The sequence below is a fragment of the Monodon monoceros genome, unplaced genomic scaffold, assembly GCF_005190385.1.
Source record: "Monodon monoceros isolate NGI ecotype Baffin Bay Population unplaced genomic scaffold, NGI_Narwhal_1 Super_Scaffold_12, whole genome shotgun sequence".
NCBI lineage: Eukaryota > Metazoa > Chordata > Mammalia > Artiodactyla > Monodontidae > Monodon > Monodon monoceros.
In genome coordinates, this window is record NW_021703768.1 from 112,030,180 (window position 1) to 112,056,001 (window position 25,822).

At 39.7% G+C, this 25,822-nt stretch overlaps 2 protein-coding genes across 2 annotated transcripts in view; one reads left to right on the forward strand and one right to left on the reverse strand.

Moving 5' to 3' along the window:
• CDKL3 (cyclin dependent kinase like 3) overlaps nt 1-1,650 on the reverse strand; it is an 89,622-nt gene extending 87,972 nt beyond the window's left edge. The window contains exon 1 of the mRNA XM_029217217.1: nt 1,451-1,650. Within this exon, the coding sequence (XP_029073050.1) occupies nt 1,451-1,615 (165 nt within the window). The 5' untranslated portion in view covers nt 1,616-1,650. The remainder of the gene's footprint in view (nt 1-1,450) is intronic.
• A 4,076-nt stretch (nt 1,651-5,726) lies between these two features.
• Nucleotides 5,727-19,826, forward strand: UBE2B (ubiquitin conjugating enzyme E2 B). Its single transcript, XM_029217262.1, has 6 exons — nt 5,727-5,899; nt 7,991-8,071; nt 9,794-9,819; nt 13,543-13,632; nt 17,150-17,238; nt 18,499-19,826. The coding sequence occupies exons 1-6, from the start codon at nt 5,856-5,858 to the stop codon at nt 18,625-18,627; spliced, it is 459 nt and encodes a 152-aa protein (XP_029073095.1). The 5' UTR covers nt 5,727-5,855; the 3' UTR covers nt 18,628-19,826.
• The last annotated feature ends 5,996 nt before the right edge of the window (nt 19,827-25,822 follow it).

The window sequence follows — 25,822 nt, forward strand, 5'->3', positions numbered from 1 at the left end:
TCTTCTATTTAGAAAGCAAGTTGATCCATCATATCTAATATAGACTTACAAAGAAAGAAGAGAATATTACTTTTGTATCAGATAAAAAAGAACAAGAACAGTATCTGTTTTCTTCATCACATGTAAAAACATCTAGGCAATGAACCTTAAAGCATCTAGATAAATGCCAATAAACAAAATACATATGTATATTTATTTTTAAAATCACTAGTTTTGTACCCAATTGCCAATGAATCTTAATGCTCCTTTCTTTACACTCCTGAGGTCTTTCCATTAAGTGGACCAATCATACCTACGTGAAATTCTATCTTGTCCCCTGATCTCTCCTGTTATTGTTCTCCACCTCTAAACGCCTACCTATCATCTTTACTGCACTGTATTCCTGTCACCTCAAATTCAACATTTCTAAAACCGAACTAGTTCCCAAACCATGTCTCTTTTGGGTCTTTCATATTTCCATCAATGGTAGCAATCACTGAACCTCAAAGATACCTTTGATTCCCCTTCTGTTTCCTTCTACACTTTCATGTCTTCTTTAGTAATATATTATGTTCTAACTCTACTTTCCATTCAAATTGCTGCATTCTAGCAAGGACCCTCACATTTAACAGGATTCCTGAATTAAAAACACAACAGATCTCCCTATTTTTACTTTCTCAGTCCTCCAATCTATTCTAAAAAATAATGCTAGATTAATATTTACAGTTTCTTTACTCTGAATTCAAAACCTCGCACCTCTCACAAAATCAAGTTTTGATTCCTTAGCCTAAAAGACAAGACTTTAAAACCTACCTCCAGCTTACTTCTCTAAAATCACCTCCTTCTATTCCATATAAGAAACTCTACAGGCAAATGCACTTTGTCCTTTCTGCTCTGCTCTTTGTCCTGCCTTCAGCCTCTCTGAGCTTATGCTGTTCCCCTAACCTGGAATACAACAGTCTCTCCCTCTTTCCTAAATTCTACATACCCTTTAAGGCCAAATTCATGTTCCATTTCCTCCAAGAAACATTCCCTACCCAACAGGACTTTGTGTTAATCACTTGGCTTTTATTATCAGCCACTTAATAGTCAGTATTATTTGTATATGCCCTCTTGTCTTTCTAATTAATAAAAGTCCTGAAGAGCAGGTACTGTCTTTTACATCATTATAGTCACAGCATCTGGCACAAAACACTGCACAAAGCAGACATTTTTACTAAGTATTATACCTGGATATTTCTGAATAATTATTTCACAATATTTGGCATAGCTTTTGTTACATTATACATAAGAACATATATCTAGTATCACTGTAAAATTACAAAACGTACACAGTAAGGTAAGCTATGACACTTGTTTTTCTATTATATGTCCAAATACATGTTAACTGAAATATTCATTATATAATTTTTTATTCCATAACAACTCCCCTTTTGACTTACAGAGAGCAATTAAGGCAAAAGAAGCAAACCTTTAGCAACTTTATTTCTCTCGTTGCAATTTTGTTGACAGACTTTTCTGGTTTCTCATAAAATATCTTAATGGCCACTATCTGCCCAGTATCCTTATGTTTACACTTCATGACTGTTCCATAACTTCCCTCTCCCACTTTTCCAAGGGTTTCATACATCTCCATTTTCAAGCCCAGCTTCTTCTTTATAAAAAGAAAGGGGGGGGAGGAAGAAGGTTAAACATTTATACCTTTATTTATTCAAGGCGGATAATGCATTTCCACAATAAACCTATACTTAAAAATACGGAAACAGGAAAAGTAGGAATCTTTTCACAGATTCTGTTTGTCTTTGGGAACTCTGCCAGTTCGGCAGTAAGGGGTCCTTGTGGGGCTCTGGCCCCCACCAGAACTTGGGGAGCTTCCTGCTGTCAAGATCATTCCCACCAAGAGTTAAGATTCGCTCACTACATGTCACCTATTCATCATGAGTGGGGTCCCCAACACGTCCAGTCATGCCCGCGTCAAATATGAGGTTCCCGCAAAGCTGCAGTCGCCAACAGGTCAGGCCTTGGGGCCCAAGAAAACCTCGGTCCCACCCGCTCCTCAAACCAGGCGTCTTAGGGTCCTGGACCAGTGCCGCGCCCTTTGCCCCTCAGTCGACCTCGTCCGGACAGCCGCCGCCGCCTCAGCCTCAGCCCATTCTGCAGTCCCGCCGGCCCGGCTCCGCGCAGTCTCAGCTGGGAACCAGACACCGACCCTACCTATCCAGTCAGCTCCCAACGGCCTGCTGCCATGGCAACGGTGCACCAGGCCTCTCGCTCGGGGCCTAGGGCGCAAGACCGGAACACCGGCCAGGCCCGAACCGGAAGGAAAAAGAGGGAACAAGCAGAAAAGAGTTCCTGGTGGGCACTAACTGGAGCCCTCCTTGAGGGTGTAAGTGGCGAATACGAGCTGCTGTCGATCAAACTGGGGCCACTACACAAGGTTGGTTTTGAGCGGCGATGGGGGAGGGTCGCATTTTGACGGCAGCTTGAGTGACTGCAGATCCTCTAGGGAAGGGGAACCGGCGTGGAAGTTTATCCGACCTGCGTCTTAGATGTCCCCAGGCCCGTGAACACTTGCCACTTGTGTCGGATCCTAAAAGGATGCCTGGTGTCACCAGGCAGCGATTTCTTGTAAAACGAGACTTCCAAGGAAGTCTTGTGTAATTATAGTTTTCTAAGTTACCTTAATATTCCATAGATCTGATTTCGACCTCAGTTGTCGACATTCATCTTTAAAACAGGGATAAAACGATTCATCAATCAAGAACATTTCTTGAACACCTCTTATATGCTTAAAACATTTTTTTGAACTCATAGTAATCCTCCTTTTAAAAAACTCCCTTCCTACATGTCAAAACTCTAAAAGTCCCTCTTGAAAAGCAAATAACTCAGAGGGCTCCACCCCCCCCCCCCCCCGCAAAAGAGGCCTTAATCTAATTGCTTAAGAACTAGACATGAGGTTCTGCTGGAGTGCCAGCCTCCAATGAATAAACTGAATATCACTGGAAGCGCCCAAGCAGTGCTGTCTTTGTTAGGGCTTTCATTTCTTTTTTCTGTAAAAAGAAGTTAAGTGTAAGAGGCCAAATCTCACTGTGCTGCTCGGAAATAAGATAAAGCACTATTACTATCCGGTAAATGCTAATCCAGTTGGTCTCACCCCACCATGCACGTTAAAATCACACCTACAGAGCTTTTTAAAAGGTCCCATCCCCAGAGATCCTGATTTAAATGAGTTAGGGTAAAGGAACTGGTATTTTAAAACCTTCCTAAGTGTTTTCTATGCTGCTAAGGTTTATACTGAGAGACGTGTGGGGGAGGAAGGAGAGGTGGTCATGGTTTTTTGCTTATCACCACCAAAATATTCAGAATTGTCTTTCCTTTTGAAAAGTTATTCAACCATGTTATAAAATACTTTCTATCTATGTATAAGAATATCATAGTAGGGCTTCCCTGGTGGCGCAGTGGTTGAGAATCTGCCTGCTAATGCAGGGGACACGGGTTCGAGCCCTGGTCTGGGAAGATCCCACATGCCGCGGAACAACTAGGCCCGTGAGCCACAACTACCGAGCCTGCGCGTCTGGAGCCTGTGCTCCGCAACAAGAGAGGCCGCAGTAGTGAGAGGCCCGCGCACCCCAATGAAGAGTGGCCCCCGCTTGCCACAACTAGAGAAAGCCCTTGCACAGAAACGAAGACCCAACACAGCCAAAAATAAATAAATTAAGAATAGAATTCTTTAAAAAAAAAAAAAAGAATATCATAGTAAATCTTACAGTGGACCCAGACTTGCTGTAAAGCACATTTATTAAATATTTGTTGTTGGCTTAATATTGACAAGGGACAAAGCATGAATCAGAGTACCTGCTGTCAGTGAGCTCACAATCTAAAGCTACAGTCTCTACGGTATAAACTTATAGCTTTAAAACTATTCTTTCTACAAATAGGTTATAGCAGGCTTGGTAACCAGGACAGCCTATGATTCTTTCTTATACAGTAAAGCTCTAGGACTTAAATGAAATCTCCTCACTTGATTTTCTCAAAAGCGTTACTTCATTTTGGAAAATCATAATCTGTAGATTTCCAAAACAATTATAATAAATTGCTAGACAAATGACATAACGGATTTTTTAAAAAAAGTTTCTCTTTGGCATTTCACTGTAGGTAACCCTACCAGTGTGTCTTCATCCTTAGTTATAGGGAGTATAAGGGTTGCTGTGGCAGGAAGGCAAAAAAATAAGAATAGTCACCTTATTAAAGAACTACATTTGTGAATGCGTGTCTATCAAGAGTTAGGCCTGGCTAACTTGATTACCAAGGCAGTTATAAAAACAAGAGAAAGAATTCAGGGATTGAAGAAAAGGAGGTACCAGCAAAGTAGAGAACGTTAACCCTTTCTGGTTCCATGAAAGTATGGGCAACACTAAATTCCTCATTCTATCTTCCTGTAACACCTTGGGCTGAGGAATTGCCCCAGTGGGTTAAAAGAGCTCAGAGTTCAGACCAGCAAAGCCCTGAAGAACAGAAATTGGCGGCAATAGAGGAAAGGAACTCAATGACTAGAAGTAATGTCAGAATCCCAATGGTCAACATCCCTGAGCCCCCTAGAGGCGGGGCGGGGGGGGACATTTCAGGTCATTTACTTGCTAGTGTAGAAAACCTGAAATAAGTTACTCAGGCTAGATACATAACCCCCACCCACGTTTGCATGCTCTCTGCCCCAGATCTGAATCACAATATTAGGTTTCTCTGACAACCAACCACCTATTGATAACACTCTCTTGCGATCAACCCATTTCCTGACAAATACGACGGTACCCTATTGTACACAAATCCACGGACTCACACAAAACCTCAAATAAGAGGAGACCCATAAAGGAAAAACAATTCCGTAATTCTATGGGGATTGTAAACAAATATTAGATAATCTATAAACGCGTTATTTTATCTCTGCCCAGAATTTCCAACCCTGGAAACCCACTGCAATGCACATGCAGGATTTTTGGTGGCCCTAAGGAAGCATTTCAGGGGATTTTACTTAGTATGGGCCTCAGCATTGAGCTGGGGAAAACGGAGGACCCTTCAGTGTTCCCCACATACCAGATTTGATAAGCCATTGAGCCAACTAGGGGGCATTTTAAGTCCAAATTATTTTTGGCTCTATTTTAAAGATTTAAGAAGCAAAACAAACTTTTGCTTCCGACACCACCTCATCAATTGCCGTTCATTGGACAAACTGGACGGAAAACTAATAAAGGTGTATACCCGCCCTCAGCCCCGTTAATTTAACTACCCGGTTCAAAGACCTGGCAGAAACTCGGACCCAGGCGACGCTCTCACGTGATCCGTTCTAATCGCGTCATAGGGACACGTGGTTCTAGATACTTCGTCCCCTCCCCCTCAGGCGTGGATTGTTGACAACACCGCCGGCAGTCACGTGATCTTACGTCATCCTACCTCCTTTCCCTGATATCTCTGGCCCCGGATGCGTCCCTCTCTCCCCACCCGGTTGAGCCTAAACTAGTAAAAGAGGGGGAAACTGGTTGGTGTTTCGGTTTCGGTATTTCTTAATCACAATCTCCAGCCTGAGCACAGAGAACAGTAATTGGTCGATTCGTTCAGGAAGCCAAAATGGATAGCATCCTTGCTAAAGGGCTCCCATAACGAGCTCTCCTACGTCCCGTCCCCTTCTCCCCATCCCTCACTCCATGGTACTGGCGGAGGGCGGAGGGATCTGGAGGCGGCGGAGGGAGACGTCATTGCAGGGTTGTTTGTGCAACCTCGGCTGAGGCAGTGACCCACAGTGATTCGACCGCCGCGCCGGGGGGTGGGGGGGCTGCGCGGGACTCTTTTTTTTCAGACTGACCGTGGGGCAGCTGGGGAGCATGTCGACCCCGGCCCGGAGGAGACTTATGCGGGATTTCAAGCGGTAAGGGCCTTCATCTTCGTCTGGATGACGGCTCCTCCCCAAAGCTACGGGGCTGCAGGGCGGGGATCCGGGAACCTTCCTCTCATGACCCTAAGAGGGCCGCTGTGGGCCCAGCGGGACGGATGGAAGCCCAGTCCTAGCCCCTGTTAGCACTCTTGTCCTTGCCTTTTCATTCGTCCGACGTAAGAAATTTCGATACCTTCTCGCTACCCCTTCCCCCTCAAAAAGTAAAAAGATGGCCATGGGCTGTCCTAGGATTCCCTGCTGCCCACTTGTCCCAGTTGCCCGGTGTCTCGCCCTAGCGTTCAAACCTCATCCCCCGCCCCTGCACCTTGCGGTACCTCCTCTCTCTGCCTTAAAAGCAGGCCCTTGCAGAAGCCTTTCCCCTCGCTAGATGCACCAGTTAGCTTTGTTCGATGGCCTTGCGGTCTCCTTCGAGGGCCAGGGTTGGGGCCAAACCCTCCCTCCCTCCCCATTCTTTCTGCAGTGAGGGTGGGGTCTGATGCTCTGGGGCCGGGGGTTAACCGATCCTCCGAAACCCGACTCTCTCCCCGCCCTCCTGAAAGGACCTTGAGAACTGGCTTAGAGGGCTGGGACTCGGGCTGGCAACCCCAGCTGCCAGTGCTTTCTGGAACTCAGCTCTGTGGCCTGGTGTATAAAAGCCCTATCTATAGTCTCCAAAGCCTGGGGAAATGCCGCCGTGGAGACTGGCGCTAACCTGATACTCCCTGGGCCTCCTTTTGTAAAGTAGGGTTTTGTTAGGAGGTGTTGGGGTTAGTGAGGAGGAAGTGACTTTTTTACAGTTGTTTCCCGTTGATTGAATGCTTGGAGGTACGGGGAGAAAAATGACCGAGAAAACTTAGCGCTACGCACCTCTGCGCATTTTTAAGTGTTTTTCTAGGGAGACCCGCCCTGCTTGAGGCAAAATACCTAGTGTAAAAACTTAGAACGGCGGCCCAGGAAGTAATCTCTCAACTTCATTATAAACTCTTAAATGAGGCACTTGGAAGCCATTGTTTGGGGCTTTGGCCAGTTTATCATTGAGTGTATTCGTAACTTAGCCTTTATCCTTGGTGGGCGGGCTTCAAGCAGCATATCCTCTAACGCTTCTGTTCGTTGTGGCCTATTCTGCTTGAGGTTGACTAAAAAGAGCCATTCTGGGGGGTGACTAATATCAAGTATCATACCACATGGCAGTCTGTATATATATATATATATATATATATATATATAATGTAGCATTTATTTTTTACTGAGATGACAGTCTTTAAAAGGAGATGCTCATTTTGGTGCACAACTCACTTTCTACAGCTTGAAACCAGTAGATTTCAGATTAGCTCCCATGAGTGAAATTCAAATAGTAAAACTTCCCAGTTCGTGGCCATTGTTACCCTGGTTTCTTACTGTAATTCTCTCCTTAATTCTGAGTTGTATACTTGGCATCTTTGGTAGTTTTCCAAGGGTCTTCGGTTGCAAGAATTTGATTATGACAAATGTTGGAAGGTAGCTTTGTATTGAGTTGCATGATCTGAGAGATAGATTTAGTGTTGGTTCAGAGCTTTTAAAATAGGGACTGAGGGGAAAACCTAACCAAAGCTTTGATTACTTTAAAACCTATTGCCAATTGAAGCAAATGGGATAAAGTAACTCTACTGCCTAAAACTAGTTTCCTAATTAAATTGGATATACGTGTGTTTTCAGTCATTTAGTGTTTACACTGAGGTGGGGTTTTTTTTGTTTTGGTTTTGGGGGGAGGAATATTTGGTGGCCATGTTGCACAAGTAGCTGTGGTTAGGACTCACGAAGTCTTTGCATGTTCACAACAGTAAAATCGTTTTTTCATTTGAGGTTTTTACTTTGTTGTTACTGTTGAAGGCAGTTCTTGAACAGATATCTTAACTTTGGTGATATTTGAAGAGGGATGACTCCAAGGCGCTTTTAAGTCATGGTTTATTCCAGCCCAGCACAAGAACAAGGAAATTGATTTACTTTGTTTCTCAAAGTAGATGGTGTACAGTCCATAGGTGTTCCGTTTGGCGTTCTTAGTGGCCTTAATGTTCAACTCTTAAAATTTCTACTCTGGATTTCTAGATTGCAAGAGGACCCACCTGTGGGTGTCAGTGGCGCACCATCTGAAAACAACATCATGCAGTGGAATGCAGTTATATTTGGGTGAGTTGAAAGAAATGACAAATGGTAGGTGTGGTGATTCTTTTAAGAAAAGTGAATGTATAACAAGTAGGAAAGGAAGCTGAGGGATCAGGGATCTTACAAAAACTGCAAGGTAAAAAAGAATTCTGAGAAGAGTTTCGGCAGTCACATAAAATTTATGATTTTATGATCACTTTGGGCTTTACTTGATAAAAATGTCATTTGAGACTAAAGGAGAAAGATAAATTATTTTGTGGAAAATGTGCCAAGCAAATTTTTATGCTTGCATGCTACTAGAACTGTAAAAAGGCTAGGAACCAAAAATACTAGAACTTCCACCATGGTAAGGATTTAAATGAAAAATGTTTCACACCTCAGTGTGAAATAACTGAATGGAGCCTTTTGAGATGCATTCTTACCTTTTACAGATAGTATATATTTTATATATGCTTATTAATTTAAATTTTCCATATGGTTTTTCTTTAGTTTTCTAGAACTGGATTTTATTTTCTTTCACTCTTTTTAAACTAGGGTTTTGTACTAAAACTTTAAAGGAATACTTTTTGTAAACAGAATTCTGAATTGCTCTTGAATCAGTTATGAGAGTCTACGTTAAAGACTAGTGGAAAAATGAGGGTAGTTTACACTTCTAATTCAGGCTGTTAGCATGCTTCTTTGAGATCCTGAATGTGCCTTGCAAGTGGTAATTAAACTTCATGTTGCTGCTTAGGAAAGATGAAACTGGAATGTGGTAGCAAAAAAAAGATTTGGGCAAAAGAAACTGGCTTTCTTGGTGACATCAGATAAATCCAGTCGATTTGAACAAGAGCTATCGCTCTTTTGAAAAGCAGGACACTTGGTGTCATAATTATCTTTTTTTTTTTTGCGGTACGCGGGCCTCTCACCGCTGTGGCCTCTCCTGCTGCGGAGCACAGGCTCCAGACGCGCAGGCCCAGCGGCCACGGCTCACGGGCCCAGCCGCTCCACGGCACGCGGGATCCTCCCGGACCGGGCCACAAACCAGCGTCCTCCGCATCGGCAGGCGGACTCCCAACCACTGCGCCACCAGGGAAGCCCTTCTTTTTTTAATATAAATTTATTTATTTATTTTTGGTTGCATTGCTGCGCATGGGCTTTCTCTAGTTGCAGCGAGTGGGGGCTACTCGTTGCAGTGCCCAGGCTTCTCATTGCGGAGGCTTCTCTTGTTGCAGAGCACATGCTCTAGGTGCGCAGGCTTCAGTAGTTGTGGCAGGCAGGCTTAGTTGCTCTGCGGCATGTTGGGATCTTCCTGGACCAGGGCTCGAACATTTGTTCCCTGCATTGGCAGGCGGATTCTTAACCACTGCGTCACCAGGGAAGTCCATGGTGTCATAATTATCTTAAACTAAAGGGTATTGATTTCCATCTTACATTGAAAGTAAGACTTTTCCTCTTAAGAATACAGATATTTACAAAAGCGTTGGTATTTATGAACTGAATTCTTTTTGTGCTAAAATTATGACAAGTTTTTTTGTTTTGTTTTTTTGAAAAGCCACCCTAAAAGGAAAACTTTGAAAATTAAAGTTACCCTTTATGTCTACATCAATAAAAATCCAGGGCTATGGTGATACTAAATTAATAATAAATACTCCACAAATTACCAGAATGAGCCCCTCTTTCTCTGAGTTTATTCTTTCCACTTGTGAAAATCAGGAAAAAGCAGAATGAAAAACTTCTTTTAATCAGAAATCTTCTTGTTTTCAGACCAGAAGGGACACCCTTTGAAGATGGTAAGTCATTCTCAATGTTTTCTATTAAGAGGCTTCTTTTAAGTAGGGAATTATAACACCAACCTATCTAGTTAACTAGTTTCTATTGTTAATAGGTCAAATTGTAACTAAATAATGCTACTGAGAATTTATAGTTTACAAAGGACTGTCTTCTCAAATCAGCTTGATCACCCTCATTACTAGTTCCCTGTTACTTTGATATTGGCTGTAGAACTCTAAGCCTAGATTAGATGGTGGGGTCTATGTTGAGAATAGTTTAAATGGCTTTGTATCATGCTAAAAGTGTCCCTGAGGTAAACATCAGAAGGGTAATCATGCTTTTTTAACTTTATGTATATTGATCAGGTGCTGAGCTGAAATTGTTCTTAATCATACACAGCGGCCAGTAGCTTCACGTAACAGCTAGCATTTGACACCCGTAAATAGTTACCATTCTGCAGGACCTTTTGCGTCTTAAATTCAGTATTTTCACCAAGAGCCAGGAAAATGGAAAACTCCTTCTAATATGTTTTTATAGTTGAACTTCTCAAATTGATTTTAACCAGATACTTAGTTTCCCTAATTATAGCATGGATTTTAAAAAATTGTTAAACAGGTTTGTCTTAGTTATCACAGTGGCTTCAGAATTAACCCATCAAGGATATTTGTACAAATAATGATTGCAGAAGTATTTTTAAGGAGATAACCTGAATGTTCAGTAGGAGAAGTGGTTGAGCAAATTATGATATATCTAGACTCTAGAATATTATGTACCTATTAAAGAATAAGGTAGATCTGGACATATATCTGAGGAGACAAAAAAGTTGCAGAATGTATGTTGTAATACCACATTTTTACTAAATACATGCATGCAAGTGTGTGTGGTTAAAGGGGGTTATATATCATACTGTTACCAGTGGTTACCTCTAAATGGGGGTTAAGGAGTTGAAGGGAGGTACTCAAGGAGTTCAGCTTTTTACTTTATGCCAGAGGATTCTTAAGGGTGGTCCATAAACCCCTTAAGTTCCCTGTGACCCTTTCAGGGGTTCCATGGGATCAAAACTGTCTTCATACCAGTAGTGAGACATTTGCCTTTTTCATTGTATTAACATTAGCTCTGATGGTACAAGAGCGATAGTGGTTAAAATGGTAGTTTTAAATCAGTTAAAACTGACAGTGGTTAAAACAAGACAGTGGCACCAAACTGCTGGGAGTCATTGTATTTTTTGCATTTTAAAAGATGCCAGTTTCAGTTTAAAATGTCTTCATGAAAAAGTCGGAATTTATTAATATTACTAAATTCTGGCTGTTGAGTATGCATCTTTTTAACATTCTGCGTGATGAAGTTGGAAGTATGCATGAAACACTTCTCTTGCATACCAAACTATGATGGTCGTCTAGAGGGAAAGCAGTTCTGCAGTCGTTTGAGCTGCAACTTCAATTACTGCTTTTCTCGTGGAACATTTTTTACTTGAAGGAATGACTGACAGACAAACTCCGGTTATTTAGACTCGAGTATGTATTTGGTTGACATATTCTTAAAAGTTACCAAAATAAGCTGTTAGGTCAAGCAAAGTGACTGACAGTATTTGTAGCTGCTGATAAAATGACGGCTTCCCAATACTTTTAAGACTTCTCTCATGAGATCAGTAGGTGGTATTACCTGTTGTGATTTTTTTTTTTGATGGAGTGTATATGTAATGAAATATGGCTACATTTAGAAGATTTGGATAACTCAGTGAACCAATATTTTCCAAATGGCCAATGTATTAGAAAATTATGGATGGATAAAAGATATATGCAGTATGCAACAGTTGTTAATGTAACTGACGCAGAAAGTTTATGTGGTTTCAGATTCTACATTGCAGCTAACCTTTAAAAACGTACCATTTCTTCGGTGTAATATCAAAGAATATCTACAATTATCTGAAAAGGCTATGAAAATAGTCTTTTCCTTTTTCATTTACATATTTGTGTGAGGCCTGATTTTCTTCATGTACCTCAACCAAAACAGCACGTTGCAACAGATTGAACGCAGAAGCAGCTAAGAGAATGCAGCTGTCTTCTATTAAGCTAATCATTTAAGAGATTTGCCAATATGTAAAACAATGTTACACTTCTCACTAACTTGGTTGGGGGAAATATAGTTATTTTCATTAAATGTTACTTAGGTTAATGTGTATACAGTTGTTAATAAATATGTTAAGTTTTCCTTGAGTTATAGTTTCTAATATAGTAAATATAGATAGAGCCTGTGATGTGCTGGAGGCAGCTTATACTGATTATGAGAATAGATTGTTTAAAAATTTTGGAGAATTTTTGCAAGTTGGTTATTAAAGAGCCCATATTTTAAAATTATTTTCAATTTTTGGTGGAAATACCATAAAATGGTATGCTGTTGCATGTATCTCTTCCCAACTTCACATTCAGTGACTTCACTTTGGAAACTTGGCGTGGTTGGGAGTAAGAGTATAAAGGGGTCCTGAGACCCCATAATGTGAATTTAAAAAGGTTAAAAAAAGCTGTTTCATATTTGTGTTTGTCTGAAGTGTTTATGTTGTTCATTTTTATAATTAAAATTAAAACTGTAAAACTATAGAATTAGGCATAAGGCTATCTTTGCTAATGAACTGTACATTTCATAGAATCTCTATTAATATATCAAAATGTGAATTAAATATCATCTTTGATTTTGTTGGTATCTTTGGCCTCCCTAATCCCAAATTTCCAAACAAAAAATGTAAAGAGGTAGAGGTTACATACTGAATATATGACTAATGAAAATAAAATATTAAATATTTTACTGAACACATGCCTCTGATACTGGAGTCATGAGTTTAGAATTTAGGGTGAGAAAGGGTTTTTGTTTTGTTTTTTTTAAACTGCATTGATGAAATAAGGAAAGAAATTTGTGGAGACATCTGGAATGGTTTTAAACTTTTATTGACTTCATTAGGAATAAGCCTCAACTTACTATGCCCAAGGTGTTGTGGTTGGAGCACGTATCCAACCTTCAGGTAGATTTCCTCAAAATAAAAGGACTCTGGATAGTGAATAATTGCAAAAGGAGGCTAGAAAGACAAACACGAAACTATTAACAGTGGTTGTTTCTGCTAAATAGATTTGGAATTTGAGTTAAGAGCTCTTCTTTGTACACTCTGAACAGATAGACTTTATTATAAATGCATAATTTTTTTAAAATGCCTGTCTCTTTTGACCATAAGATAATGATTTAGACTGACCAAAATGTACTGTATTGGTCTATAACCAACAGTAGGCAGTTACACTAATGCTTAACTGATTCTTGGCATACTTAAGTGATAGGGACAGAGCAGACTTTTCACATTAGTGGCCATGCCTCCAATCTGAGTCCTTTGTCATGTGGTGGTGAGCCCATCTCAAAATCATTTGGCAGCCCCTTCTAAGTTACAATAAATTATTTGTAGTTCCTCAAATGTGCATTTAAAATTTTGGTAGCTAGGGCAAAATTGCTTTCCAACAATATGACAGTTAATGTTCCCACCAGTAGCACATGTAGGTGCTGTACCCCCCAAGTGCTTGCCAATGCTGTATGTTATCAGTACATAAATAGTATATTTAGTATGTTTTATGCGCTAAACCAAAATTGACATTAATTTTTGTATGGTCGTGCAAAAGCCAGCATGGGCTTGGGAGTTCATTGATGAAGAGAGAGAAAAGTTATGCTTGTCTTTACTGTAATTATTTTGGTTTGTTTCTATCTAGGTACTTTTAAACTAGTAATAGAATTTTCTGAAGAATATCCAAATAAACCGCCAACTGTTAGGTTTTTATCCAAAATGTTTCATCCAAATGGTAAGTAGCAATTTATTAGCCTTTGCAAATGATAGGAGGAAAAAAGAGTTGTTTCATCCTTTTAGGTCTTGCCCATACTTCTCGTTATTAGGGCCCACTTCTAGATGTTGCTTCTATGTCAATATTAACCATACTTTTGTAGTCTGGAATCTTTTTTTTTTTTTTTTTTTTTTTTGCGGTACGCGGGCCTGTCACTGCTGTGGCCTCTCCCGTTGCAGAGCACAGGCTCCGGACGCGCAGGCCCAGCAGCCATGGCCCACGGCCCAGCCGCTCTGCGGCATGTGGGATCCTCCTGGACCGGGGCACGAACCCGTGTCCCCTGCATTGGCAGACGGACTCCCTGTAGTCTGGAATCTTAATCAAGGTTCCAGATTTGAGATAAAGTTTTGTTTTAATAACTTCTGATTTTAAAGTAATATCTATTTATTTATCAAAATGTGAAAGATACTAAGGATTTATAGCTTAAAATTTAGCTTGCAGGTAAATGTACAAAATTAAGATCATGTTGTATGTAAGGTTAAGTAATTTATATATAACATGAACATTTTCACTTATTAAACATTCTTTTGTATCTTTTTTTTTTCTCCTCCTTTGGCCGCGCCACGCGGCTTTGGGGTCTTAGTTCCCCGACGAGGGATCGAACCCGGGCCCCCGGCAGGGAGAGCACGGAGTCCTAACCACTGGACCACCAGGGAATTCCCTATATCATTCTTAATGGCTGCAAAATGTTCTGTTATATGAGTTTATCATTATTTATTTAATCATTGTCCAGTTGGTGATTTTTAATTGTTTACAGTTTTAAACAGCACATTCTTCTTGAAAATAAATCTTCTCAAATACCCATGAATAAGTTTTTAGAAGTAGGATTACTAGGTCAAAGGTTTGTATGTTTTTAAGGGTTTTTTTAAAATACAGTTTTCCTCCCTTGTTACTATTTTTACTTTTAGCAGTTTATTACTATTTTCCATAAATGATTGCTAAGTGACTTTTGTAATTAAATTTGCTCTTCCTGACTTATTGCTCTTTATTTCTAATAAATTTGTATTCCTGGATTATAAATTACTGTATGAAAGACTTATTTTCCAGAATATTTAAGTTCTCTTTCCCTTTTATATCCTTTGCACATTTAAATGTGGTTTTCCATCAGTTAACTTACTTTCAGGAGGAACATTTTCAGAGGTCCTCTTGATTGTGCATCTAGTCTAGAACTACAGACTACGTGAGAAAACTGCAGGCAGATAGGGATCTCCCTACTCATAGGAGAGAGGTGTGTTTGTGTGTCTGGAATCAAGGTGACTTCCCAATAATAGATTAGATCATAGATTTAGCCTTTGTGCTTTATTGCTGTGAAGTTGCTTTTTCTTTCAAGGTCTTCCCCCACCCAGAGGCAAGGCAGCTTTAATTTTATTTTCTGTTTCTGTTCTGAGGAAATTTTCAAGTCACTTATTATCATTTATTCTACTGTAGCTTTACTAGCTTAGACTTGTTAGTGAATCGACCCAAACTGTAGTAAGGGAGCTCTGTAAATCAAGGTAGAAAAGACTGTGGAATGTGCAAGGAGTATATGTGTATAGGTTTAAGATTTTCAGCCTTAACAAATTTATAAGGAAACAGCGTATTTGATTTTTATCCCTTCATATTAATAACATGGTTTCCCTTTTTTCCACTATCAGTACCTTATTTAGTTAACTTCCTAGTTTGCTTTTTTTTAAACATCTTTATTAAAAGATTCACATACTGTGCTACTCACCCATTTAAGTTGTACAATTCAGTGGTTTTTAGTATCTTCACTGAGTTGTGCAACCATCACCATTATCAATTTTAGAACATTTTTATCACCCTCCCCCAAAAATCCCATGCCTATTAGCAGTCACTCCCCATCCCCTTCCCCCCCGCCTCCCAGCCATAGGCAACCACTGATGTATTTTCACTCTACAGGTTTGCTTATTCCGGACATTTCATATAAATGGAATCATTTAATATATGTGGTCCTTTGTGATGGATTGCTTTCAGCTGACACAGTTTTCAGGTTCATCTATGTTGTAACACGTACCTGTACTTCATTTCCTTTTATTGCTGAATGATAATCCATTGTATAGATAGACTACATTTTGTTCATTCATCAGTTGATGGATGTTCAGTTTCTAGTTTACTTTTGGATTACTTCTCAAACATAGTTACTAGTTCAAAACTTTAAAATCATTTTACAGTTTTATGGGTTTTACAGAGGTGATGATTTTTGCTTTGAACTTGCTAAGTTTGATGTTCCTATGGGATACACAGTAAGCGGTTGACTATGCTGCTTTAAAGCTGAGAGTTAAATCTGGTCTAATGCTAACAATTGGAAGTACCTAGCACATAGATAGTAATAATTGAGGCCATGAATAAAATTGCCCAGAGGGTGTGTAAAGGGTAAGAAGGAAGAGGACCGAGGATAGAGCCCTGAGGAATGACAGTACTTAAGTGTAATTTGCCTCCTCTCCCCAAAAAGGCCTCACTTATTCCTGTTTGATGCAGAGTGGTCTGGCTTGTTCTGCATTCCACAGTTTGGCAGTATCTGTAACATTTAAATGCATTTATCCTTTGTCAACACAGCGATTCTGCTTCTGGAAATTTATTGTAGAGATAAATAATCTGGCAAGTTCTGGATAAAAATTTATGTTCATTGTATTCTCACATAATCAGTTCAGGAGGGGGGAAAAGCCTCTCAAATGTTAGACTTTTAAAACGGTAATCATTTGATTTTTATTTTTATTATGAAAGGAATGCATACTTATTGGAAAAACAAATCATAAAGTACAAGGAAAGGTAAAGAAGATAATACCCTTCATAATCCTACTATTTACAGATATTTACATTTTGGCATTTAGTCTTACAAATGTTTTTGTGACTGCATATACTTCAGATGAAAATATTTATAAATAATTCTTTATAAAAAATGGAATTATCCTAAATAAGTAATTGGAAACTTATTAATGTAATATATTGGGGGTGTCATTCTACATTAATTAACATAAGGTAGATGTATATCATTTCTGGCGGCAGTATTGGTATGTCCCGTTAATAATGTACCATTATTTAGCCAGTCCCCTCACTGTGGACCAAAGGTAGTTTCCAGTTTGTCACTTCTATGAAGAGTATTATAGTGAACATCCTGTAAATAAAACTTTGCATGTCCATGATCATTACTTTTAGAGTAGAATTGCTATGTCAAAAATTCAACTTTTTTATCCCCCCAAGAATTTTATTTAGGAATATTTGGAAATGTGGAATTTAAACAGATTTGCTATATGGTATGTGATGAAAAAATTTAACTCTCACTCAGCCTTCTGATCAAAAGGCGCGTAAAGAGTCCTTAGTTTGAGACTGATTTTCCTGTGAGACAAAAAGTTTTAGTTATTGACTAATGTTCAAGATTTCTGACTGAGCCAAGCATTCGGTTTGTGGTAAAAATTTCTCTTTAATTGTTAGAAATGACAAAGTTAATATATAACCAATTTTAGTGTTGTCTTTGCAGTGTATGCTGATGGTAGCATATGTTTAGATATCCTTCAGAATAGATGGAGTCCAACATACGATGTATCTTCTATCTTAACATCAATTCAGGTAAGCATGTGTTAGGATGCATCTTAACTTTTCAAGATTCTATGGGATATAATTGGCTCTTTTAGAATCAATTTAAAGGCCAAGTGAGCAAACTAACCTTCCCAACACTAAGGTAACCAGTGGCAGAGCTTGGACAAAACCCTCATGATTTTTATACAGCCAATCTGCTTTTTCATTCGTGACCACATTGGATCAAATACACAATCGTTCTGATCAAATTTAAGTATAAAGTGTTCTCACAGGTCAGGTGTTTGTTTTGTTTCGTTTGGGTTTTTTGGGTTTTTTTTTTTTTTGCCACACCACAAGGCTTGTGGAATCTTAGTTCCCTGACCAGGGATTGAACCCATGCCCCCTGCAGTGAAGGTGCAGCGTCCTAACCACTGGACCACCAGGGAATTCCCTCACGGGTCAAGTATTATTCGTGCCCAAAAAGAAGAGCCTTCTTGGGGAGAGATAAAGATGATTGTTTAGAAAAAAACATAGGGACCTCAAGAAACTGCAGAAGTGCAGAGAAGCATTGAGTATGTTGCCCCATCCAAGAAATTCTATTTTAAACAAAAGTAAATAACTATTTGCCAAAGTACTCTGGCAGAGTATTTCAGAGTTGACCTTGAATGACAGTTTGGGGGAGGGGTGGGGGGTGAGTGATGTTTTAGTTATATGGATTTGAGAGGAGCAGAAGTAACGTTTTTGGTTTATGACCTTTTTAAAGTTTTTTCTGTCACACTTCTGCTTTAATTCAGGTCATCTTATAAAGTGTTTTCGGCTTTCCTGTTTCATTCCCTTGCTGCTAGGTGCATATGTTTTGTTGATTAAAGGAAACAAGGTACACCACCCAACTTACTGTCAGAAATTTGCAAACTTACCTCAGTAATAGAGTTTAACTTTGGAAAATGTTAGTTGCTAAGCTATTTTATAGATATTGTGTATTAACCAAATCAAGTTGTTTATTTCCTGGTTAATGTCTCAGTATGCTGAAGAATACTGTTCTTTTCCAATTTCTTTGAGATTAGAGATCTTAAGGCAATTAAGAACTATCTGTTTTGAAAGCTTAAGTTTTCTAGCAGCAGGAAACTTCTTACTGTATTTATCAAACCATTTCTGAAAGTACTTAGATCTAAAAATATGTAAGACGTACTAATTTCTGTCTTTCTTCATAGAATAATTTCTGTTTTATACAACTTCTGTGCTCCATATCGGACCCATGTTAATATAAAGAATAACTCCACAAATATGTTTTATCTCTGTCTTTCCTTCTAGTCTCTGCTGGATGAACCAAATCCAAATAGTCCAGCCAATAGCCAGGCAGCACAGCTTTATCAGGAAAACAAACGAGAATATGAGAAAAGAGTTTCGGCCATTGTTGAACAAAGCTGGAATGATTCATAATAGACAACTGGTCTGTTAATCTTTTTCATCATTGTTGTGTATAATTTACCTCTCAGTAGAAAGGCTAACAAATTTTAAGTGCCACAGGTTTTAAGGATTCTGCAGAAAAAAAAACCTTCGGTTTAGAACCTACAAAAGCTTGTGTATCTTGATTAATGTACTTTTTATTGCATGGTGTGAACTAAGTTATTGCTTACATAAATTTGTAATATATCCTGTTTGTATTTTTTTCCAAGTGTATAACGTTGGTGTGGAGTTTTCATGACAGAATATACACATTTTGTAAATCTGTACTTTTTTCAAATATTGAATGCCTTATTTTTGAATTCTTTAGATTTTTAAATTGGAGAAAAGCACTTAAAGTTTTTTATATATGAATATTACATGTAAAGCTGTTAAAATACATAACTTCAGTGCAAGAGACTTTGTCACTTATTTCCTTATCTGAGTAGGAGGGGTTAATAAGTCTCTAGCTCTCCATCAATTGATAGTTTCATTTCTAATTTCAAAAGAACAGATTTATATTTTATCAAGAAATTCTTCAAATTTGATTCTAAACACCAATTATAATCTCAAACTTTATTTTGAATGTACCTATATTAGTTTCAGTTGAGCAATTATAGACATAACTGGTTTGATTCTGTCCAACTCTGTATTTAGGCCACTTGTTACTGTTTCTTCATGCACTACTTACTGTTAAACTCTACCTTTTGGGATTTCACAATTTGCACCTCCACCACGAGGAATTGGCACCTCTACCATGAGCAGAGAGCTGATGCAACTTATTTTGCTGCTTGATAGCACTTTAAAAGATTTTTGATGATGAAAAAAAGTAAACTGTCAACATTTACCAAAAACTCATGCCCCACTATTAACAATAAATAAGAACTTGTTGCATTGGTTTGAACAAGGCAGATATTTGGAGGGAATCTTGGTGTAATTTAAATATTTGAAAACTGCCTTTTAATGCAATTGCCTATCTTTTTATTCTGGAAAAATGTTTTAACACCAGGGCCTGCTGAGTTGCTTTCTCTTGTGGAGATTTTTTTTTTTTTAATCTCCTAAGTTGTATAAAATTTGTACTGCATTTTCATTTACTGGATAAACAAAACACAATATTGAAGAAAGCTAATAACAAAGCTATCCTATGCCTTCAAATAGTATAGAAAATGGAAAATATACAAGTAAATTCTGTTGAACCACCTGTGTAGTCTTTCTGGTAGTTAAAAGAGCTATTTCATTAACCCCAAGAGTTTCTTACACATTCATACTAGCTTAGTAAGCTAACAGCTTTTCTGTTGAAAGACTGATTCCTCTACTGGAAGACTGTAGGATGGCAATATCTATAGGTTCTATTTATTAAGCAAATTTTAGAAAGGATAAGTGCTGATGTTTCCCTTTAAAAGTTAATACTTGGGAAATTTGGGGGTAAGTATGATCTTAGGGAACTTTTGATACAATTGAGAGTTAACTCACTGGAATTATGCTCCCACCCACCCCCAAAAAAAGATGCTTTATTTAAAGGTACTTTTTGGTCATATCAAATGTGTGATACTTCTATATTCAGCTCAAACAGTTTCTTTAGACATGTACTCCAGTGACTGTCTCTTAGATTAAATATACAGTAGCTATGATAGTCTCCCCTCTTATTTCATTAAATGTTATTTGGATACTACTTCAAAATCTATTTTTATCCTTAACCTGTTTTCCCTATTTAAAACTGAAATATTTCAAGTATTGATAGATAATTATAAGGAAGTTACATCTTACTTCGCAGGGAGTTAATGAGCTCTAATTCCTAAATTCAACACATGCATAAAACTCATATCTAGCCCCCATTCCTACTGGAGAAAATTCTTAGGAATGTTCCATCTCTCAGTTACTCTTCACAATTTTTTTCTTCAGCCTTGGAACAGATTCCTATTTCTTTGGTTGAATACCAGATGCACTTCAATTTACAAAGTCATGTCATGCAAAGAATGTTTACTCTAAAATTTACTACATACATTTTATAAATGTATGGTACGGCAAGAGGCTAGAACTAATTTATTTTGGTACAAATTTGGATTTATGTTAAAGATTAAGTGCATTTCTGATGTGCAATTCCTCTGTAACAGTACTTCTAACATAACTCTGTGCAAGGCACTATTCTAAGCACTTTAACATGATCACGTTTCAAACTCAGAGTAATCTTATGAGGTGGGTACCACCATATTACAGATGAGGAAACTAGGTACAGATCAAGTAACTTTCTCAAGGTCAACCAGCCAGTATCTGATAGAGCTGGGATTTGAACCCAGGCAGTCTGGTCTTTTAGCCAATAACTATACTATCCCTTAAGAGATGTTAAGGGATTGAGTTTAGTTTTAAAATTCTACTGAACTTAAATATTCATCCCACTTTGTGAAAATATCATGTTGATTGAGTTTTATATAGACTTGTATCTATCCAGTGAAGAGGTTTTCACCATTTTCCACTTTTTTTTTGTAATGTAAACAAGTAAAGTCTGGATATAGGAACACTCTGATCTCTGATAGAAAGCACTCTTGACTTATACACTAATTTTTTTCCCCTTCCTAGAAATATCCTTGAGTCTGTACAGACACACACACCCCCCGCAAAATTTAAAAGTTCTATGAATATGAATAACTTCTGAAACTGATCTAAAAATTCTTCCTCATGTAGTGGAAGGTAATGGAGAGGAAAGCTATTGAAGGTGGCTTATTTAGTAAGTCTGTTGTGTGCCCAGTAAACGAGGTACCTGTCTTAATTTATTCATTTAGTACTCTTGATTGATTGATCGATTGATTGCGGTACATGGGCCTCTCACTGTTGTGGCCTCTCCCGTTGCGGAGCACAGGCTCCGGACGTGCAGGCTCAGCGGCCATGGCTCACGGGCCCAGCCTCCGCGGCATGTGGGATCTTCCCTGACCGGGGCACGAACCCGTGTCCTCTGCATCGATCGGCAGGCAGACTCAACCACTGCGCCACCAGGGAAGCCCCATTTAGTACTCTTTTAAAAGACAGAAGCCTGGGGCTCAAAAACAATTTAGAGTTATGTCTAAGGTAACCAATTCTCCCGGGTTTTAAGAGAGATCAAGTTTTTAGGTCTTGGTGTTATTACAATTCCTTTCTAGTGCATTCAGCAATGCAGAGTCCCAAAGGAATCTGGTATGTGGGGATTATGTATGTAAACAGAAAAGTCCATAGGTGGAAAGCTATTAAAGGTAAATGAAATTGTCCATAGGACAGGGGCCTTGTGCAAAGATGGTACTTCAGTTCCCATCTAGTTGGGGAAAAACTAAACTGTTGTCTGATATGGGGAAATTCTAGTTATCTTGTTCTAATATATGATATAGAGCACAAAGATATATTAGAAACACACACATAGATGTGTGTGCTGTTTTTTCAGTAATTTCTCCCCACCATCACTACAGGTTTTTAAAACAACTTTGTCAATAATAACCTGAGGTTTTTTAAGTTTTCTGTTCATTGCATGGACTAGGGCTTTCTTTTAGATGGGCCCAAAAGATGAACGAGGTGCACCCTATACAAAACCCTCTTAGTTCAGCAACATTAGTTCCTTGCTGGTTGAAATCAAGAGCCCTGGAAGGAAAAGCTCCAAGTTTCCCCTTTGGCATATGGAGGACTCAGACTTGGGCTAGAAGCCTGCATGGACTGTCAGGAACTCTGCCATTGACTTAGTGCTAAAGCTTGGCCACAAGATGCTTTGTTTACCATTGACTTCTGGAATCATATATTTGGAAAGACTCTAAATATAGAGTGTACTTTGCTGAGTAAAAGCAAGTAACCTTTTAGCTGGTTAGGTCTTTTTGTGGTGATGGTCTTCGTTTGGTTACAAGTGTGATGCTTCTGTAGTCCTTTGGGGGGATATTAGAGCTGACCTTAGGCGCCATCAACCTGAATCATTTAGTTGTCATTCTTCCTGGAATGCAGGAGGGCTTTTGTGGTGTCTTGAGGGCTGCCAAAGTGCAAATGTAAGCACACTTAAGGCAGACCTCTTAATGCTGCTTCCTGTCTGAAGCCCTCTTCCCTTCCCCCTTTACAAACAAGGCCTTGTGCCAAGAATACTGTAGCCCACCAGCTAAATTGGACTGGCAGCACTCTTGAACAGAAGAATGTCAAATGCCGAGAGGTTTGCAGCTCTTTGGCTGGCATCTGCATAAAGTCATTCTACAAAACTTGAGTTGGGAGCTTTTATGTTTTATGTTTTCGTGTTGGTGCTAGTAGAAAGACAACAGGAACAGGAAGCTTCTTGTTCTTATAACCGTCCTGAGCAGAGAATAGAAAAGAATCCAGAGACTAGCTCATGGCTTCAGCTTCAGCTAAAGGCCTAGAATATCGCCTCCAAAGAAAATCTAGATTAGTGACCTTGCTGTATTGTAGTGGGCCTCAGCTATAGGACTGTACCTGCATGAACACATAGACTGTGGTTTCAGGTGGAGACTCCCTGGAACATCTGCTGGAAAGCTGCCTTTAGAATGAAGACTGTCAATCCCAGAGGTGGGTACAAGAGATCTCTCGCAAGCCAGAAAGATCAGCGAGGGCAGTACTGAGGCCTGGTGGTAAGTTGATGATACCATCTGTTAGGGAGAAAGTTTCCTTCCTAGCTTTCGTTAGCCCTTACACATTGGTTCTTTGGCAGGGGCTGGGTATTGTGCACAGAGCAGCTTGAGAACAGACTACAGTCACCATGGCACCCTCTCAAGACCTAAGTTTGAGGGATCAGGCTGTAAGAGCAACAATATAAGTACCAAAGATTGGAGCCAAATACTGGGAACTGCTTTCCAGATAACCTCTGGCAGTATATGCACAGGCCTAGGGAGGAGGCCAACAGGACAGCAGTGGACCTCCAAGGGTCCAAGCTCTGAATCCTCTGGGGACACTTTTTAATTAGCGGCTTTGTTTTTTGTTATAAAAGTAGAACCTAGTCATAATAAATTTGGTAAGCACAAAGGTAGAAGGAAGCATGAGTCATTCTCACCACCTGAGAAGTTGAGCCAACAGCTGGTTTAAGGGGAAGTGAGGACTGTAGGTGTTGGTCCAAGCCCAAATGTTTCCAATAGTCTGGGGCCCAAAATTCACACCCAAAGTGATAAGGAATCCAGTCAGTTTACAGTATGAGACTCCAGGGCAAGCCTTCTGCCAGGCAGCTATGTTCATGGAGAAAGGAGCATACCCACAGCCTTTGCAAGCCCCAGACCCCTAGAGGTAGGGATTCCAAGGATGGCCACGTGCTGACCCCTTTCCCCATCCTGCTTCTGCCCCCTGTCCCAAAGAGCCTGGCATTTAATTTGTGCTGCATTGTTCAGTGCCTGCTGCCATTTGTTCTGTCAACATAACTACTGATACGTTGGCACCTAATGGGTGCCAAGCTGCATGTTAGGTCTACCCTTTTGCAGCTTTGGGAATGGAGACTGGTCTGGTGGGGTGTTTATGGGTGGTCATTTTTATTTTATGTAAATTTTAGTTGAAACATTTCATATCTTCCAGCGTGGCCTCAAAGGGAAAGTAGGGCAGAAATGAAGCAATTCACTAAGTGCCAGGTACTTATACAGACATTGGTTTTTCTACGGAATCCTCCAATAAGGTAGGAATCATCCACACAGTGCAGATCCCTACACTGAGGAACTCAAGAGGAAGGAATTACTACCAGTTCACAACTACTGGGGATAATTAAACATTCTTAAGAGAAAATGCCGAAGGGAAGGAAAAATGCAGCCCTAACAGCATGAGATTTTGGTGCTAGCATTCACAGCAAAGCAAGGGCTTTAATCACTAGGCCCATGCAGTTCAAGGTTGACCTTACTGTTAATTGCCCCTCCACTAAAGCAGGGGTGGACCAAGAGCTGCCTCAGGGGACTTGCCTGGTGGTCTAGTGGTTAAGAATCCGCCTTGCAATGCAGGAGACGCAGGATTGATCCCTGGTCAGGGAACCAAGATCCCATGTGCTGCAGGGCAGCTAAGCCCACGCGCTGCAACTATTGAGCTTGCGTGCCACAACTAAGACCCGATACAGCCAAAAATAAGATATTAAAAAAAAAAAAGACCCACCTCAGGCCCCTAACAGCTTCTTTCTCCTAGGCAAATAAGTTGAAGGGCCATATTCAAGGATATTTTTGGTTCACTGGCCTTTTTTTTTTTTTACTAGGCTGGGAAAGGAGGATGGGACTTGGGCTGTGACTACCTGGATTATGTTCTAAAGAGGTAACCTTGTCTGACAGCACTATCAAGGAAAAAAGCTCTGGTTCACACGCCCAGGTCTAGAACAGGTAGGAATTAGCTCCTTTCTAATAGGAGCTTAAGAGTCTCAACTTTTACTTTCTGTTTGATTTCCGAGGGAATCTGTTCAGGTGATGAAGTCTTTGTTACCCCACCTCCTCAGATGGTACTCTTGTCTGTGAGCAAGGCTTCAGGCCCACCTGCATCTCTGATAGGAGCACATGCAAAGGACTGTGCCTCTACTGCTGGCGGTGTGAAAAAAAACCTTCCAAACCAAAATGAGAAAGGCAGTCAATACTGCCACCCCTTGCCCTGGGTGTCATAACTTAGAAGGGACAGAGTAAACTTTGGGAAAGAAATTAGCAGGCTTGCCTTTCATTTAAATAAATAGGTTCTCTGGCTATTTATTTTAATGAAAAGCAAGCCAGGCGAGGTTCTGTTTCTTAAGAGGGAGAGGGAGAGCATGCATTTATTTGTTGAAGGAAGCAATTTCCATACGACCACCAACCTGTTTAAGTTCTAAAATTCTCGCCTCTTAAGGATTATGTTTACTCTTATTCCTACAGAACTGAAAGATATCCCTAAACTAGTCAAGAATGAGAGCCAGGACTAGATGACAAGATAACTAGATGACAGGCCTCAGACCCCAGAAGTTGACAGTCTCCTTCCAGACATAAGGGTACCCAGGCAGTGACTTTAGAGCTGGACAGCTGGGAAACACAAGTCACCTGATGGTTAGGGTATATATATCTCATGTCAGATACAACAATTTGTATTTTCACTGCCACTTACTACAGATAGCAAAGCAACAGAGGACGGGCAGTGAAAGTTAATGTGATTCCTCCCAGTGCCCACAGAATAGGTAAGCCACAGGTCCAAATGGATCCTGGAAAAGTTCAAAGGGAATCCTTTCCTTTGCAAAGGTAGGGAGTATTGATCAGGTGGGCCACAG

Bases quoted from the DNA above. Each gene is read 5' to 3' on its own strand.
- UBE2B (XM_029217262.1), top strand. From the start codon at position 5,856: ATGTCGACCCCGGCCCGGAGGAGACTTATGCGGGATTTCAAGCG. The intron at 13,633-17,149 runs GTAAGTAGCAAT...TTGTCTTTGCAG, and splicing joins CAAAATGTTTCATCCAAATG to TGTATGCTGATGGTAGCATA. The intron at 17,239-18,498 runs GTAAGCATGTGT...CTTTCCTTCTAG, and splicing joins CTATCTTAACATCAATTCAG to TCTCTGCTGGATGAACCAAA.